This window comes from Bos indicus x Bos taurus, chromosome 1, assembly GCF_003369695.1.
Source record: "Bos indicus x Bos taurus breed Angus x Brahman F1 hybrid chromosome 1, Bos_hybrid_MaternalHap_v2.0, whole genome shotgun sequence".
Lineage (NCBI taxonomy): Eukaryota > Metazoa > Chordata > Mammalia > Artiodactyla > Bovidae > Bos > Bos indicus x Bos taurus.
Genome location: NC_040076.1, coordinates 42,320,807 through 42,338,484, shown reverse-complemented (window position 1 = coordinate 42,338,484; position 17,678 = coordinate 42,320,807). Strand labels below are relative to the sequence as shown.

General features: G+C 38.7%; 1 protein-coding gene across 1 annotated transcript; it reads right to left on the bottom strand.

Moving 5' to 3' along the window:
* Positions 1-3,997: 3,997 nt before the first annotated feature.
* On the bottom strand, positions 3,998-4,948 carry LOC113898632 (olfactory receptor 187-like). Its single transcript, XM_027551959.1, has one exon. It carries the CDS (start codon positions 4,925-4,927, stop codon positions 3,998-4,000), a length of 930 nt encoding a protein of 309 aa, XP_027407760.1. The 5' UTR covers positions 4,928-4,948.
* Positions 4,949-17,678: the final 12,730 nt, after the last annotated feature.

Sequence of the window (17,678 nt, the reverse complement as noted above, 5' to 3'; positions counted from 1 at the left end):
TCTATTTGGATGAAATATGCCTACATGTATGCTAAGTCACTTTAATTGTGTCTGACTCTTTGTGACCCTATGGACAGTAGCCCACCAGGCTCCTCTGTCCATGGGATTCTCCATGCAAGAATACTGGAGTGGGTTGCCTTCTCCAGCTCTAGGGGTTGTTCCCGACCTGGGGATTGAACCTGCTCTTATATCTCCTGCATTGGCAAGTGGGTTCTTTACCACTAGCCAACTAGCCCTGGGCAAAATGACTTTGAGAGGAGAGGGAAGAGAATGCAAAAGAATTCACAATGTAGAGTCACCACTTTGGTGACATATTTGATGTGAAGGGGGTGGTCAGTGAAGGACAGAGAAGTCATTTAGTTGACTGGATAGATTTTCATTAAAAATTGATTGATAACTCATCAATCATATAACTCATAGCCAGTCTGTTCCATTGTTCTATATGTCTGTGGTTTTTTTGCCCAAAACATTCTGTTTTGATTACTGTAACTTTGTCATATTGTCTGAAATATAGAAGGGTTTTATATATATATATATAAATATTTATATATATATATATATATATATATATCAAGCTTTGTTATTATTTTTCCCCAAGTCACATTTGGCAATCTGGTGTCTCATTGTTCCATAGGTTATTTGTTCTATCTATGAAAAGTATCCTGGATATTTTGATAGGGATTGCATTAAATGCACTGATTGCTTTGTGTACTATGGCCACTTTAGCTTAATTAATTCTTCCAATCCAAGAGCATATCTTTCCAATTCTTTAAGTCATTTTCAGTTTTATTTATCAGTGTTTTAAAGTTTTGTATATAGGTCTTCACTTGCTTAGTTAAATTTATTCCTAGTTATTTTTTGATGCAGTTTTAAATAGAATAATTGTTTTCTATTTTCTTTTCCTGGTATTTCATTGTTAGTGTAAAGAAATGCAACCGATTTCTGTATATTAATCTTGTATCCTGATACCTTGCTGAATTAATTTACTAGTTCTAATAGGTTTTGGATGGAGTCTTGGTACTTCTCTATATAGAGTGTTATCTCATTGGCAAATAGTGACAGTTCACATTTCCCTTTACAGTTTGAGTACCTTTCATTTCTTTTTTCTTGTCTGGTTTCCGTGACTAAGACTTCCAATATGATATTGTATAGAAATGGTGAGAGTGAGCATCTTTGTTTCTTTCCTAAATTTCAGCTCTTCACCATTGAGTATTATATTGACTGTGGGTTTGTTGTAAATGGCTTTTTGTATATTAAGATTACCGGGAGAAATATCAATAACCTCAGATATGCAGATGACACCACCCTTACGGCAGAAAGTGAAGGAGAACTAAAGAGCCTTTTGATGAAAGTGAAAGAGGAGAGTGAAAAAGTTGACTTAAAGCTCAACATTCAGAAAACTAAAATCATGGCATCTGGTCCCATCACTTCATGGCAGATAGATGGCGAAACAGTGGAAACAGTAGCTGACTTTATTATTCTGGGCTCCAAAATCACTGTGGATGGTGATTGCAGCCATGAAATTAAAAGACGCTTGCTCCTTGAAAAGAAAGTTATGACCAACCTAGATAGCATATTAAAAAGCAGAGACATTACTTTGCCAACAAAGGTCCGTCTAGTGAAGGCTATGGTTTTTCCAGTAGTCATGTATGGATGTGAGAGTTGGACTATAAAGAAAGCTGAGCACCAAAGAATTGATGCTTTTGAACTGTGGTGTTGGAGAAGACTCTTGAAAGTCCCTAGGACTGCAAGGAGATCCAACCAGTCCATCCTAAAGGAGATCAGTCCTGGGTGTTCATTGGAGGGACTGATGTTGAAGCTGAAACTCCAATACTTTGGCCACCTGATGAGGAGAGCTGACTCATTTGAAAAGACCCTGGTGCTGGGAAAGATTGAGGGCCAGAGGAGAAGGGGATGACAGAGGATGAGATGGTTGGATGGCATCGCTGACACAATGGACATGGGTTTGGGTGGACTCCAGGAGTTGGTGATGGACAGGGAGGCCTGGCGTGTTGCGGTTCATGGGGTCGCAAAGAGTCGGACATGACTGAGCAACTGAACTGAACTGAACTGATATTGAGATATGTTCCCTCTATATCTACTTTGGTGATAGTTAATTCAAGAATGGATGTTGAATTTTATCAAGTGTTTTTTTCTAAATCTACTGAGATGATCATATGGTTTTTTTTTCTTTCCTTTTGTTGATATGATGTTTATTGATTTGCATGAATCATCCTTGACCCTGGAATGAATCCTGCTTCATTATGGTATATGATACTTTTGGGTAGTGTTGAATTTGATTTTCATCTATATCCTTCAAAGTTATTGCACTGCAATATTATTTTTTTAATAATGTCTTTTGTTTTGGTATCAAGGTAATGGTGGTAAACATTAACAGAATAAATTTGGGAATATTTTCTCTTATTTCTTTTGAAATAAGTTCTTTGTATGTTTGGTAAAACGTCCTAGTGAAGCTGTTCATTCCTGGATTTTGTTTGCAAGAAATTTTTGACTATTTTCCTCCTGTTCTGCCATTTCTCTCTTATTCTCTATGTCTATCCAATTTAAATTATCAGTCTAGTCTTTTAGCATTCTGAAATAGTGACATTTTTCAGGTTGCTCTATAACATACAGACACACCTAGAAAGGACATATAGAAGAATCATTTACAGTTAAGAGGCAACTCACCTCTTTCCCTTTCTCTAAGAAACATATTAAGGTAAGAGGATCTCTTAACAGTGTAGCTCTGTCTTCATTGTCTTAGCTCCCATACCATTTTTCCCTCACTGCTTTCTCATTTCTCTTTATTTCTCTGTGTGGTATGGAGTTTATCCCCACAAGAAGTGAAATTTATCATACCTCAGATAATGTGGAATAATAGGCCTTTTGATTGCTAGCAAAATTCCTGGGAATTACTTCTGTTCACTCCAAACACAAACCCGCCTCCATACAGAGTTAAATTTGATATGAGTTTCCAGGCTACATGGCTGTAGAAATAGCAAAGATATCATAATCAAGTCCTGTTCACAGAGCCTGCACTATTTTACAACTGAATGTATTTATAGAGCCACATTGAACAACATATAAGCCTGTAAAAATTTTTTCATTCTTGTTTTCTGCTCTAATTTTTTAGGTATGACATAAATAATTAAAATACGAAGTTGTTTAAAGAAACTTATTAGATACTAACATCTTGTATGCTTAGTCAACGCTATGGTTTTTCCAGTGGTCATGTATGGATGTGAGAGTTGGACTGTGAAGAAAGCTGAGCACCGAAGAATTGATGCTTTTGAACTGTGGTGTTGGAGAAGACTCTTGAGAGTCCCTTGGACTGCAAGGACATCCAACCAGTCCATCCTAAAGGAGATCAGTCCTGGGATTCATTGGAAGGACTGATATTGAAGCTGAAACTCCAATTCTTTGGCCACCTGATGCAAAGAGCTGACTCATTGGAAAAGACCCTGATGCTGGGAAAGATTGAGGGCAGAAGAAGGGGATGATAGAGGATGAGATAGTTGGATGGTATAACTGACTCAGTGGACATGGTTTGGGTGGACTCCGGGAGATGGTGATGGACAGGGAGGCCTGGCGTGTTGTGGTTCATGGGGTCGCAAAGAGTCAGACACGACTGAGTGACTGAACTGAACTGAAATGAACTGATGCTTAGTTGCTCAGTCGTGTCTGACTTCTTGCGACCTCATGGACTGTAGCCCACCAGGCTCCTCTGTACATGGGATATTCCAGTCAAGAATACTGGAGTGGGTTGCTATTTACTCCTCCAGGGGATCTTCCTGACCCAAGGATCAAACCCACATCTCCTGTGTCTCCTGTATTGGCAGGCAGATTCTTTACCACTGAGCCGCCTGGGAATAAGTCAATAAAAGAATAGTACAACTGTAAATGCAAAAACTTTTAAATAATAATCAACACATAGACACATCTAATTGTATAGTTTTATAGTGTTTTAATGAAAAGAGAATACTTATTAATATGATAGCTAAACATTTCTCTTTAACATTTTTGTCAGTGAGTCTATGACTTTCTTATTTCTCAGGCTATAAATTATTGGATTTAAGAAAGGAATTATGACAGTGTAAAACAGAGAGTCCATCATATTCTGATCATTTTCTTGTGCAGATCCAGGGAGCACATACATGAAGAGAAGAGGCCCATAGTATAAAGAGACAGACAGGAGGTGGGCTCCACAGGTGGAGACGGCCTTCCTTATTCCTTGTAGAGACTTCTTTTTTAAGATTGTAAAGAGAACAAGTGTATAAGAGACAAGAACAATGGAAATGGTGAATGTCTGTATTGATCCAGCAAAAATGAATACTATAAGAAAATTAATGGAAGGATCAGTACAGGAAATCTTAAACAATGGTATAATGTCACAATAAAAGTGATTTACTATGATGGAATTGCAGAAGGTTAATCTGAGTAAAAAAGCATTATGAATTATGGCATGGAAGATGCCACCTAAAAATGACAAAACTAATAGCCAGATACATAGTCTATTGGTCATGATCACTGGATAAAGTAATGGTTTGCATATGGCCACATAACGATCAAACGCCATTGTAGCCAGCAGAAAACATTCTGTGGTTACGCAAATTGCAAAGGAAAAAAACTGTATCTTACATTCAGAAAGAGAGATCATTTTGCTCATGGCAAAGAAGTTGAGCAGCATTTTGGGGGTCACTGTGGAGGATAACCAAGTATCCACAAAGGCCAGATTCCCAAGGAATAAGTACATGGGGATGTGAAGGTGAGGGTCATTGCAGATGAGCATGATTAGACCAAGGTTTCCCACAATGGTAATGAGGTATATCATCAAGAACAGAAGGAACAGGGGGATCTGCCACTCTGGTTGATGTGTAAGTCCTGTAAGAATGAACTCTGTCAGCTCTGTTACATTTTTTGTTTCCATATCCTTGATAGATGACCTCTGAAATACAATGCAATAAATGGAAAAAGAAAATTTCCCAAGAATTCTTAAAAGAAAATTCATTGAGAATAACAGAACCATGCACTAGAATGAATGCCCTTTATTTACTCTTACTAAAAACATAAAAAGTATTTGTAGCAGTTGCTATTTTGGCAAAATGCAATCATTTTATTTTAAAATGTAAACAGTCATGAATAGATGTAGAAGAGAAGAAAGACATTCTGAACTTGAGCAAATTTATGGGAAAACTATCCTGCGTTTTCAAGGTGAATATAGTGTCAAAAGTAAGTAGTTAGAAGGGCCTGGATTATAAAAGTAATCAGTGCTATGTGAAAGATCTTGAACTTTATTCTTTAAGGATAGGCATTCATTGAAAACTTTAAAACAGGGATTGGCATCATCAGTTATTTTTGAAATTAAATATTTGGTTGTAGAAAATAGACTGCAGGGTGAATGACCAGTTGTGGAAATACTAATCAGGAACCTATGACTCTTGTCCATGATTCCCAAACCAGATTACACATCAGAATTTTCTGGGGGAGTTTTGGTACAAAAATAAATTCTGAGGTATTATAATAGAAACTGATTCAGCAGGTCATGAATACCGGTAATATGCATTTTATAAATGTCCTTCAGTGATTAAAATGCATTTGAAATTCTTAAGTCATTGTGTGCTATGATATTGGGAGTTTTGAGGAAGACAGAGAGATCAAAATTAATTAGATTTAAGTCATTAGGACTTGATAGCATAATAGATATGAAGGATAGTTAGTAAAAGAGATTGTCACTTGGTAGCTGGGAATAATAATCAAAATTTGAGATTGAGAACTCAGATGCAGTGGCCCATTTTTGCAAGGAGCCATCTCTGAACATCCAGATCGCATAGACTTAGAGGTGTCATTCAATAAGGACTTGATAGAAATAATGACTTAGAAGTCATTGAAGTTACTGAAATATAGCATATATGACTAACCCAGTGGATGGTGTTCATAATGTTAAAACAAGAAAGCATGAAAATCAAGGTGAGGAAGTTATATTAAAGAGATTGAAATGTATATACATCATTTACTAGATCTGATTGACTTTTCTATTACAAATGTCTTGGTGGCAGACAAAAGTTGTTTACTCTAGAAGCCAAAAGTTCTAGAAACTGACTTTTCCTGGAGAGGGAAGTAGATCTATGGTTAACCAGTAAAATTCATCTACACTAGATTTGAAATATATAGAGCATGGAGAGATGTCAAATATGAACGGAAGAGATTTGTGGTTCAAAGTCAACCAAGGGAGCAATAACAGGACCCCAGAAAATGCATCCTGCACCCAAAACAGTGGCATTTTCATTGTGAGTTGTAGCACTCAAGTTCAGCAGCAATGACAGCAGCCCTTATTGAGCTAGCACTAAGATATGATTTCAGCTGTTGACTGCTTAACTTCTTACTTTATGTCCCTGCCTATTTCTCCAGTGGATTTCTCCAAATTTCCTAGCATTATTTGTTAGAGCCAGTTTCCTTTCAGTTTAGTCATTTGTCTTGAAACCAGGAGCTGTGGCTCACACAAAAGGAAAAAAAGGAAAGAGCTACAGAGCAGAGTGATGAGAGAAACCAGGAGGAAATTGGAAAACTGAGACTGAAAAGTTAAAGAGAGGAAAATATGCAAGAACAAAGGTAAGTACAGTGCCTAAAGCAAAATGAATGTTCTAGTAGGATAAGGAGTGAACAGAGATTACTGAGTGTGAGAATGAAACTAATGTTACCATGTGTAAAATAGATAGCCAATGGGAATTTGCTCTATGACTCAGGGAACTCAAACTGGGGCTCTGTGACAATCTAGAGGGGTGTGATGGGGAGGGAGGTGGGATGGAGGTTCAAGAGAGAGGGGACATATGTATACCTATGGCTGATTCATGTTGATGTTTGGCAGAAACCAACATGATTCTGTAAAGCAATTATCCTTCAACTAAAAAGTAAATTTTAAAAAAGAGAGACTTCTAGTGGCTTTAGTGAGAGAAGTTTCCATTTTGTAATAGACTAGGGGTTGTAGGATAATGAGAATTGAATGAAAGCAAGTGACACAGCATTAAGGAAAATGAAATAAAGATGTGAACAGATGTGGATTTTCTTTCTTGAGGAACAATGTCATGAAAGTTGTCAAAAGAAAGAGAGGTGGGAATTGAGAGGAAAGAGGATAAAGAAGTAGAAAGCCAAATTTGAGTGAAAAGGAAATAAGAAGCAGGAAGGACTTCCCTGGTGTTCCAGTGGTTATGAATCCACCTCCCAAAGCAGGGGACACGGGTTCAAGACCATGCTCTGCAACAAGAGAGGCCACTGCAATGACAAGCCCATGCACCACAAATGGAGAGTAGCCCCTGCTCTCCACAACTAAACAAAGCCTGTGCATAATGGTGAAGACTGAGTGTAGCCAAAAATAAGTGAATAAATAAAATTAAAAAAAAAAAAAAAACAAGGAGCAGGAAAAGAGGACAGAACATAGATGGATAACTAAATAAATGTATATTTAATACATATTTCTTACACTAAAAACATTATGACCTAAATCCCTAAATACACTTTTAATTTGATTAATGTTTTAGTTCACCACAACATATCCTGTGGAGTCATTATAGTCAATCTAATCAGACATACCATTAAAGAGTATAAAATAGTCTTAGAGCTATTTTGCACATCCAGATTTTACTTTTAACAACAAAACATACAGATTATTTACTTCTTATTATTGTTTTCCCTTTTCAAATGCCTGTTTTGACATTTTGTAAATGAAATCAAAATTATTATGTTTAACAGTATTTTAATTTTCCTTGAAAAATAATGAACATTATAGAAATCATTCTCTTACCAGTATCTGTTAAGAAATTGTCAAGATCCTCTCAGCATTTGGTTTTCCGAGGTAGAAATAATACAGGAGCACTGGAATGACAATACCACAAAGAGCAATATTTTATACACTGATTCATTTTGGAGGTTTCATTATCCAGGCTTAGGAAAATGTTGTTTATTAAATTTTTTTTAACACAAGAATTAACCATTTGTAGGACTGCCAGAGAGGAAGGAGTGGAGAACTAATATTCCCCTGATCGTGTCCATGGAGTTCCATTAGGACAAAGCTAAGCTGTTCTTCTGGGCATTGAGGACTTGGGCATGTATGAGAAACCCATGTTGTTCCACAGGGCATTACAGACTCTGAAATTATAAGCAGTAGTCATTGTAGACAGCTCCAGTTCTAATTATTAAAATTGTACTTTATGCCATACTTTCAAACACAGATGACATATTTGACATGTTTGTGTAAACTCCAGCATATCTCTAAATTTTGGTACTCTGAGAACTTTGCTCAGTATGATCTTGTCTGAGCCAATCACATATGATTTGAATGAGGTCAGTGTTTTAGATTCCCCCCAAACTCCAATTGCAAGAAAGTTGACCTTTCTGTGTAGCTGGAACTCTCATTCCAGTTCTAAACCCTCAGAGAGCCTGGATCGTTGGAACAACACAAAGTAGTAAATATGGCTTCCAAAGAGAGAGGCAGCCGGAGCGAGATGGGGTCAGGGAAGTGAGCATATGTGGATAGCACAGAGTCTGGAGGCCAGATTATGGAGTTTGTTCTTTTTTTTTTTTAAATTTTATTTTATTTTTAAACTTTACAATATTGTATTAGTTTTGCCAAATATCGAAATGAATCCGCCACAGGTATACCTGTGTTCCCCATCTTGAACCCTCCTCCCTCCTCCCTCCCCATACCCTCCCTCTGGGTCTTCCCAGTGCACCAGCCCCAAGCATCCAGTATCGTGCATCGAACCTGGACTGGCGACTCGTTTCATATATGATATTATACATGTTTCAATGCCATTCTCCCAAATCATCCCACCCTCTCCCTCTCCCACAGAGTCCATAATACTGATCTATACATCGGTGTCTCTTTTGCTGTCTCGTACACAGGGTTATTGTTACCATCTTTCTAATACCTCATCTTACAGGAAAACTATTGAGGGATTTTGAACATGGTGATAACAAATTCAGATTTGTGCAGTAACAGAGACAGTTGTCCATGAATGTTCATTCAGAAAAATAAAGCTTACTTTACTTGTTTGTGACATTTTGGTGTGATATCTGAAAAGAAAAAAGTACTTAACTTCCACTTTAGACCTCCTGGTTAGATAGGAGGAGAGCAAAAACACATCATTTTGATAGACTGATTAATCACTTATCCTGCTTCCTTACATTTTTGCTGGTGAAAGCCAAAATAGAGGAGATAAGTAACATAGGAGAGAGGGGTTCCTGTGAAAAGTACACAGGACGGTGGAGTGGGGAATGTAACGTGCACAGGTCGCTTCAGCACAACCAACACTTGGATAAAATTTACTGCCCTCTTCAATTTTGTGTAATTGTCTCCTAACTTATTTGGTTGCCTACCTGTGAGCACAAAGGCCTGTATTACTGCTTCCAGTATGTGTAGTCTTTTCATTCATGGTCATTTTAATTTTTAATACCTCATTGTGCTTTCTTTGCTTTCCCCTAGTGACTTCATAATATTGTGCCTCTTTTTTGTAACATTATTTGACATCTGTCTACCTTTTTTGGTGAAGTGTTTGTTCAGATAGTTTGCCCAATTTTTAATTGGGTTATTCATCTTTTTATTATGAGTTTTGGGAGTGCTTCATGTATCCCCAGTGAAAATTTTTTTATCAGATATATAATTTGTAAATATTGAAATGTAACACACTAATCTGTTACAGTGATGACATTATGTTGATTGGTTATAGCAAGCAAGAAGTATTTATATTGGTAAGACATTCGCAAAAGACATAGAAAACAAATCTCACAAAACTCTGGGGGCCTTCTACTTTAGTGGAATGTCTAGGTGTCCAGTGATATAGCACATGTTGAGATAATTCTTCTAAGTCAAGGATATTACTTCTGGCCCTTCCTGAAACTGAAAGAGAGGAACAACAGATAATATGCCTCTGTAAATTTTGGAGGCAATACTATTGTTATTTGGATGTGTTACTACAGCCCATTTACTGAAGGACGGGAAAGGCTGATAGTTTTGTTTGGGGCTCAGAATAAGAGACATGGGACATGTCTAGGCTTCTGTGCAAGCTCTTCAGTCCCTTAGGCTAAGGGTCCCCAACTTCTGGGCCCTGGACCATTACCTTCTGTCAGAGCAGAAGCAACATTAGATTAGAAATAAAGTGCACAATAAATGTAATGCTCTTGAATCATCCCGAAACCATCCTCCCCTTCCCCTGTCCATGGAAAAATTATCTTCCATGAAATCAGTCTCTGGTGCCAAAAAGGTTGCAGACTGCTGGCTTAGACCATATTCAACAGATCCAATGGAGCTTGAATCAGCAGTGGTGGATGCTTGGATCCTTTAATAGGCCTCTAGAGGTGGAAATAGATGCAGGCCCTTAGAATTTTGAGCACAACACTTCCATCCTCTGTGGATAACTCCTCTACTTGAGGAAAGTAATCATTGTTTGTTGCTCACTCTCTGCTAGTGAGCCTCAGTAGAAAGTGTATGTTTAACCATGGCCAAAATTTGCCATGATACCAGAGCTACCCTTGTTAAACTAAAGGTTATCTGACCCACAAACCATAAAGTTGTGTGTATACAGCAGCATTCTTTTATCAGATGAAACTAGTAGACACTTGATCAAGCAGGAACAGGCCCTGAAGGCACAAATAAGTTACCTGAAGAAGTGGTCTAAATTCTGTTGTTGTCTACTCCTGCTACAATGGTGTCTCTCTCACAGTGTGGACCTGTGGTCCTATGGGGAGTTCTCTGTAATTAGCTTACAGAGAAGAGAAGACTGGAGCCTGCAGATCCAGATGAGTCTGCATGGTATACAGGCACCATCAGAAAGTGGACATGTGCTGCACTACAGCTCCTCTCTGTGACATTCCTGAAGGACATTGGTGATGGGAAAACCTTTTAGTGGGCAGAAGTTTGAGCATCACACCTGGTTGTTCACTCTATTTGGAAAGAGAAAGGGGCAGGTATGTAATTATACACCGGTTCATTGGCTGTGGCCAATGGTTTAGCAGGATGTTCATGGACTTTGAAGGAAAATGACTGGCAATACAACAAAATTTGAGAATTATGTTAATTGAGCTCTCTGAATGGGTAAAAATAACATGAAATATTTGTGTCCCATGTGAATGCTCACCAAAAAAGTCATTTTAGCAGAATGGGATTTTATCATTAAGCTATTAAGGTGACCCATCACTGCAGGTGGTGACTGCAGCCATGAAATTAAAAGACCCTTACTCCTTGGAAGAAAAGTTATGACCAACCTAGATAGCATATTCAAAAGCAGAGACATTACTTTGCCAACAAAGGTCCATCTAGTCAAGGCTATGGTTTTTCCAGTGGTCATGTATGGATGTGAGAGTTGGACTGTGAAGAAAGCTGAGCACCGAAGAATTGATGCTTTTGAACTGTGGTGCTGGAGAAGACTCTTGAGAGTCCCTTGGACTACAAGGAGATCCCACCAGTCCATTCTGAAGGAGATCAGCCCTGGATGTTCTTTGGTAGAAATGATGCTAAAGCTGAAACTCCAATACTTTGGCCACCTTATGCAAAGAGTTGACTCATTGGAAAAGACTCTGATGCTGGGAGGGATTGGGGACAGGAGGAGAAGGGGACGACAGAGGATGAGATGGCTGGATGGCATCACCGACTCGATGGACGTGAGTTTGAGTGAACTCTGGGAGTTGGTGATGGGCAGGGAGGCCTGACGTGCTGCAATTCATGGGGTCGCAAAGAGCCCGACACAACTGAGTGACTGAACTGAACTGAATGTATGGACACTAGTCACTGTTTCTCAAGCACTCTGTCACTACTCAGTGAGCTCACAAATAAAGTGGTCAGTGTGTCAGAGATAGAGGCTACATATCTTCTTAACACCTAACTTTGAGTTGTGCTTCCTAAGGCCGGCTTGACTGTGACCTCTGTCGAGTGCCCAGGTAGCCAGCAGCTGAGACTATCACTGAGTCCTGATGTGGCACCATTCATTGGAGTGAACCCATGTGCCTAGTTTCAGGTTCATTACTTTGAACAGTTTCCATCATGGAAATGGGAGTGTTTTGTTCTTACAAGAATAGACACTTACTCTAGATACAGATATATTTAGGTATATGGGATTCCCTGCAGAAAATGCCTCTGCCAAAATTATCATCCTTCCATCTTTATGGTATTCCCTATCCACTGTCATAGTACTACTGACAGCACTGCTTCTGATCAAGGACCTCAACTTAGTGGAAAAAAAAAATGTTAACATGTCCACCCTTGTGGAATTCACTGGCTTTACTCTATTTCCCACCACGCTGAAGCATACAGTTAGATAGAATGATGAATAGCTCTCATAAAGCCTCAGTTAACAGCAGAACTAGATGGCAATATCTTGCAAGGCTAGAGCAGGGAACTCAAGAAGACTGAATATTTCTGAACCTCCAGTATTTGGTACTGCTTCTCTCAAAGCAAGGATTCATGCGTCCAGGAATCAGGAGACAGAAATGGGATTGGCGCCCGTGTCTACTACCCTTAATGACCACTACAAACTACTTGTTTCCTGTTCCTGTAATTTTCTCCTCTGCTGGCCTTGTGGACTCACTTCCAAACAGAGGAATGCTTCCACCAGGAAACACAACAATGATTCCACTAATTGAAAATAGACTGCCCCCTCAATCTTGTTAACTCTATGTTCCTTTGAATCCTCAAAGAAGGGAGTTACTGTGCTAGATGAGGTGATTGATGACAGCTACAAAGAGGAAATGGGACTGCTCCACAAAGGGAGTAACGAAGAGTATGTCTGAAATACATAAAACCCACTAAGGTATCTCTTAGTATTTTCATTCCCATGATTCAGGTCAATGAAAACGTCAACCAACCAATGCAGACAGTAGTTCTTATGGCCCAGACTCTTCAGGGATGAAAGTTCGTGTTACCACACAAGGTGAAGAACACTGTCCACCTAGGCAAAGGGAGTACAGAATGGATAAAAAAAAAAGTTAGTTAAAATATCAGCTACAATCATGTGATCATTTACAGATATGAAGACTGTAATAACCAAGAGATTTCCTTCTTAGTGTGATATGAATACATTTGTGTGTGTGTGGCAAATTTTTTCACTTTTATTCTCTTAATCTTGTGACATAAGATGTACTGACTTTATTAATACTAGTTAAATAATATGATATCAAATTAATAACACACAAATGACCAGATATCAAGGAGAAAAATAAATATCACTCAAAGATTTTACCTCCTCAAGAAAGAGGTAGAATATTTTTTGTTATACATATGTAAGTGTATAATGTTAGGTGGAATTTAGCTTTGTTGTTTTCTCTATGTGAAGATAAAATATGGTCTTAGGAGATGTTTACAGGTGCCAAGTTGACCATGGGTAGATGGGTAAATTCCCTTGTGGCTCAGATGGTAAAGCATCTGCCTACAATGTGGGAAACCCGGGTTCGATCCCTGGGTTGGGCAGTTCCCCTGGAGAAGGAAATGGCAGCCCACTCCAGTATTCTTGCCTGGAAAATCCCATGGACAGAGGAGCCCAGTAAGCTACAGTCCATGGGGTCACAAAGAATCGGACACGACTGAGCGACTTCACTTTAGATTTGTAATGGTTCATTTTATATGTCAATTTTGTTGGGCTGTGGGCTGTCTAGATATCTGATTAAACATGATTTGGGTGTGTGTCTCTGTGGGTATTTCCATAAGTGGTTAGTATGGAATTGGTGGACTCAGTAAAGCATATGGTCCTCCCCAATATATCTGGGCATCATCCCCATTAGCTGTGGGTCTGAATGAAACAATGAGGAAGAGGAAGGTTGAATTCAGTGTCTGCTTGCCTGGTTGACATTGGTCTTCAGCTGCTCTTGGTGACCATGATTCTATGAATTTCATACACAGATAAGAATGTATACCATGCTTCCCTGGTGGTTCAGATGGTGAGGAGTCTGCCTGCAGTGCAGGAGACCTGGGTTCAATCCCTGGTTTGGGAATATCCCCTAGAGAAGAGAATGACTACCCACTCCAGTATTCTTGCCTGGAGAATTCTATGGACAGAGATGCCTGGTGCTCAGTCCATGGGGTTACATAGAGTTGGGCACAACTGAGCGACTAACACTAACTACTGACTCGAACCTTTGAATTATGACACTTGCTGTCCTCAGTTTCCTACTTGAAGAGGGCATTTCACGGAGTCTCTCAGCCTCCATAATTGTGAGTCAATATCTCATAAAAATGACTTTAGTTTATAAGTAGAAAATAAGTACTCTTGCCTGGAAAATCTCATGGATGGAGGACCCTGGTAGGGTGCAGTCCATGGTGTCACTAAGAGTCGGACACGACTGAGCGACTTCACTCACTTTTCACTTTCACGTATTGGAGAAGGAAATGGCAACCCACTCCAGTGTTCTTGCCTGGAGAATCCCAGGGACGGGGGAGCCTGGTGGGCTGCTGTCTATGGGGTCGCACAGAGTCGGAGACGACTGAAGCAACTTAGCAGCAGCAGCAGAAGTACATAGATCTTCTTGGTTCTGTTCCTCTGGACAAACATGACTACAACAGAAATTCACTGTACATTTGGTGAACTTCTTGTTTTATCTTGTACGTTATAGAAAATGTCATGATTCAACAGTTAGATTTGTTTCAAAAGGTCTCACTACCTTCTCAGAAGTAGTAAGCATCACATCATTACAATATAAGGAACATTTGTATATGAAATTTCTTTTGAAAAACACGTGTAAAAACTAATCTATGTTGATAATTAATTGTTTTTCAAAAGGAACAGAAGTGCCTCCCATTAACCTTCCTGAAATCAGGCACTAAGTTTGCATTGGTTATCATTAATGTTAATCATGGTTTCCAGGAAAAAGTAATTTTTTTAAAGTCTAAAATACTTCATCCCTTGAAACACATACCCTATCTGTGTCCTTCTGTTCAAAATTGGGAGGAAAGTATAAACAGAGGGTAGAAATTTTCAGAAATATTTCGTAATGCTTTTTAAGTAGGAAATGGAGGATCCCCTGGAGAAGGATATGGCAACCCCCTCCAGTGTTCTTGCCTGGAAAATCTGATGGACAGAGGAGCCTGGTGGGCCACAGTCCATATGGTCACAAGAATTGGACACAACTTAGTGACAACCACACCACAGAGAATGTATAGAAATTCCATTCTGTCTGCTCTCTAAATATCTTAATGCTATACCAGTTTTGTTTTACTGATTGTTTAAAGCAATTATTCTCCTATCTTAGTACTCTTGCCTCGAGAATCCCATGGAGGGAGGAACCTGGTAGGCTACAGTCCATGGGGTCGCAGACTGGGACATGACTGAGCGACTTCGCTTTCACTTTCACGTTCAATACTATCATGTAAGTCTTATCCTTATGACCCATCTGAGAGTAATTACCTCCTAAAGACTCCACTCAAAATAACACCACATAAGGGGGTTAGTGATTTAACATAGGAATTTGGGGAGAAACCAGCAGTGGTTTACCTTGTGTAGCTGCAGTCCATGGGGTTGTGGAGAGTCAGAGATGGCTTCGGACTGAACAACAACAAAAAACAAAACAGAATCAGAAACTCTAATGATGACACCTTTCAGTTTGTCTCTTTAAGCTCTTTAAATGACTGATGCCTGCTAAATTTTGAGACTTTTGCTTTAAAAGAGCAAAAACAATGAAAGGGAAATACTATACCAGAGAGGTATTGACATGTACTAAATAACATTTTGCCAAAGTTATTTAACCACCAGAATTTAGTTACATAGTTCTGGCTTTGATTAATATCTGTTTTTATCTAGTCCTAATCATGTTGAACACAGTCCAGAACAATTTTATCCACAGGCTCCTGAACAGCATATCTCACTCAGTACTAAGGTATTCTAAGGTGATGAGAAAAATCATATATAAGGAGAGAAGAATTGTTCTTTCCTTTTAGTCTCCAGGTTAAGAAAATAAATACACTTTCATGATAAACGGTGTTTCAAGTATATTATTTGTATTTCTAAGGACTGATTTAATCCAGCATCAGCAGTGTTTCAGACAACTGGTGAGTTTAGCAAAATGATCTCATCCTATACACCTAAATAACTGTTAAATAGTACAGATTGAGTTTCACAGTTTCTTTTTAAAGGAATCAGAAGAACACCTTTTTTAAAATGTGAATATTTCACAGGTGTATCTTTTACCTCTTTTCCAACAGGCCACTGAAATGACAAAAATAATCTACAAAATGATCAGAGGTGAGTGGGATCACCTCATTTGACTAGGGATTTTTGTAATTTCTGGAAGGCACAAAGCAGCTGGGATTGTACTGAAGGTCAAAACAGAGCAGAGGAATCTGTAGAGGAGACATCTACAAGAGAAGACTACAAGGAGATATAAGTTTCTTGGAGGCCTCCAACTGTTTCACAGTCACCAAGCTAAATTAAGACTTGACAGGTTATTCACCCCATTCATATACTCATAGCTTGACATCAAACTTCTCATTCAAAGAAAAATCCATTAGGGAAATGTCCTTAATGATGGTAGAAAAAAAATATATACATGATGTCTATATTTTCAGTTAATCTTTGGGTCATTACAATGTATGAAATAGCAAAAATCCGTATAATTGACAGGAAACCATCTGAACAACGGAAACATTGAACAGCAATAACAACAAATTATGGACCTTTTCTAGAATGTCACATAGTTGGCGACATGCAGTGTATAATCATTTCCAGACTAGCTTATTTACTTAATAACATTCATTCAGGTTTCATCCATTTCTTTTTGTGATTTGATGCGTCATTTATTTTTATTCTTTTTTGTTTGTTTTTTTTTAGATTTTTTTTTTTTTTTACTTTACAATATTGTATTAGTTTTGCCATACATCAACATGCATCCGCCACGGGTGTACATGTGTTCCCAATCCTGAACCCCCCTTCCACCTCCCTCCCCATACCATCCCTCTGAGTCATCCCAGTGCACCATTCCCAAGCTTCCTGTATCCTGCATCAAACCTGGACTGGCGATTCGTTTCTTATACGATATTATACATGTTTTAATGCCATTTTCCCAAATCATACCCCCACCCCCACAGAGTTCAAAAGACTGTTCTATACATCTGTGTCTCTTTTGCTGTCTCGCATACAGGGTTGTCGTTACCATCTTTCTAAATTCCATATATATGCATTAGTATACTGTATTGGTGTTTTTCTTTCTGGCTTACTTCACTCTGTATAATCTGCTCCAGTTTCATCCACCTCATTAGAACTGATTCAAATGTATTCTTTTTAATGGCTGAGTAATACTCCATTGTGTATATGTACCACAGCTTTCTTATCCATTCATCTGCTGGTGGACATCTAGGTTGCTTCCATGTCCTGGCTATTATAAACAGTGCTGCGATGAACATTGGGATACACGCGTCTCTTTCAATTCTGGTTTCCTTGGTGTGTATGCCCAGCAGTGGGATTGCTGGATCATAAGGCAGTTCTGTTTCCAGTTTTTTAAGGAATCTCCACACTGTTCTCCATAGTGGCTGTACTAGTTTGCATTCCCACCAACAGTGTAAGAGGGTTCCCTTTTATCCATAACCTCTCCAGCATTTATTGCTTGTAGACTTTTGGGTCACAGCCATTCTGACTGGTGTGAAATGGTACCTCATTGTGGTTTTGATTTGCATTTCTCTGATAATGAGTGATGTTGAGCATCTTTTT